Source organism: Sinocyclocheilus grahami, unplaced genomic scaffold (assembly GCF_001515645.1).
Source record: "Sinocyclocheilus grahami isolate Dianchi unplaced genomic scaffold, SAMN03320097.WGS_v1.1 scaffold523.1, whole genome shotgun sequence".
NCBI classification, from domain to species: domain Eukaryota; kingdom Metazoa; phylum Chordata; class Actinopteri; order Cypriniformes; family Cyprinidae; genus Sinocyclocheilus; species Sinocyclocheilus grahami.
In genome coordinates, this window is record NW_015505702.1 from 931,193 (window position 1) to 931,729 (window position 537).

Sequence of the window (537 nt, forward strand, 5' to 3'; positions counted from 1 at the left end):
AATTTTGATGCGAGGATCTCTTAAACGGCATAACTAATAATTTTCTCTGTTTTTATATTTCAGGCTGGATGGAAGGACAGTCATGCCACTTTAATGACTGAGCTGAGGAACCTGCAAGCAGTTGGACTGACATCGTTCGGCCAGTCTTTGAGGAACGCTTTTGATTTGCTCAATCTCAATAGATTAATTTCGGGGATAGACAACTATGGACAGGTATGTTATAAACCAGGGACTGACTTTATACCAGTCTATGGCCTAGCCCCATGAGCCCACCCCCAACATCTCACAGTTAAATAAGCACCCACTAGGCTCACACTGTGCCAACACAATCCCAAGAGCCCCTGGTGACACACAGTAGTAATGAGTAAATTACATCTTGGATACAAATAAGGGTAATGACTAACTGAAGAAGCAGGTCTTGTAGTAGGACACTGGTTATGCTAAGCACGCGTGCTCTAGTTAAAAATTCTTCCTGTTCTTTGTTTTTATTCTCAGCAGTTTTTAAATGAAGGTTTTTATTATTAAGGGAAAACAAAA

At 40.6% G+C, this 537-nt stretch overlaps 1 protein-coding gene across 1 annotated transcript in view; it reads left to right on the plus strand.

Moving 5' to 3' along the window:
• Positions 1 to 537, plus strand: part of LOC107555023 (integrator complex subunit 6-like) — a 20,073-nt gene that overhangs the window by 2,634 nt on the left and 16,902 nt on the right. The window contains exon 2 of the mRNA XM_016237708.1: positions 64 to 213. Coding sequence (XP_016093194.1) covers positions 64 to 213 — 150 coding nt within the window. The remainder of the gene's footprint in view (positions 1 to 63; positions 214 to 537) is intronic.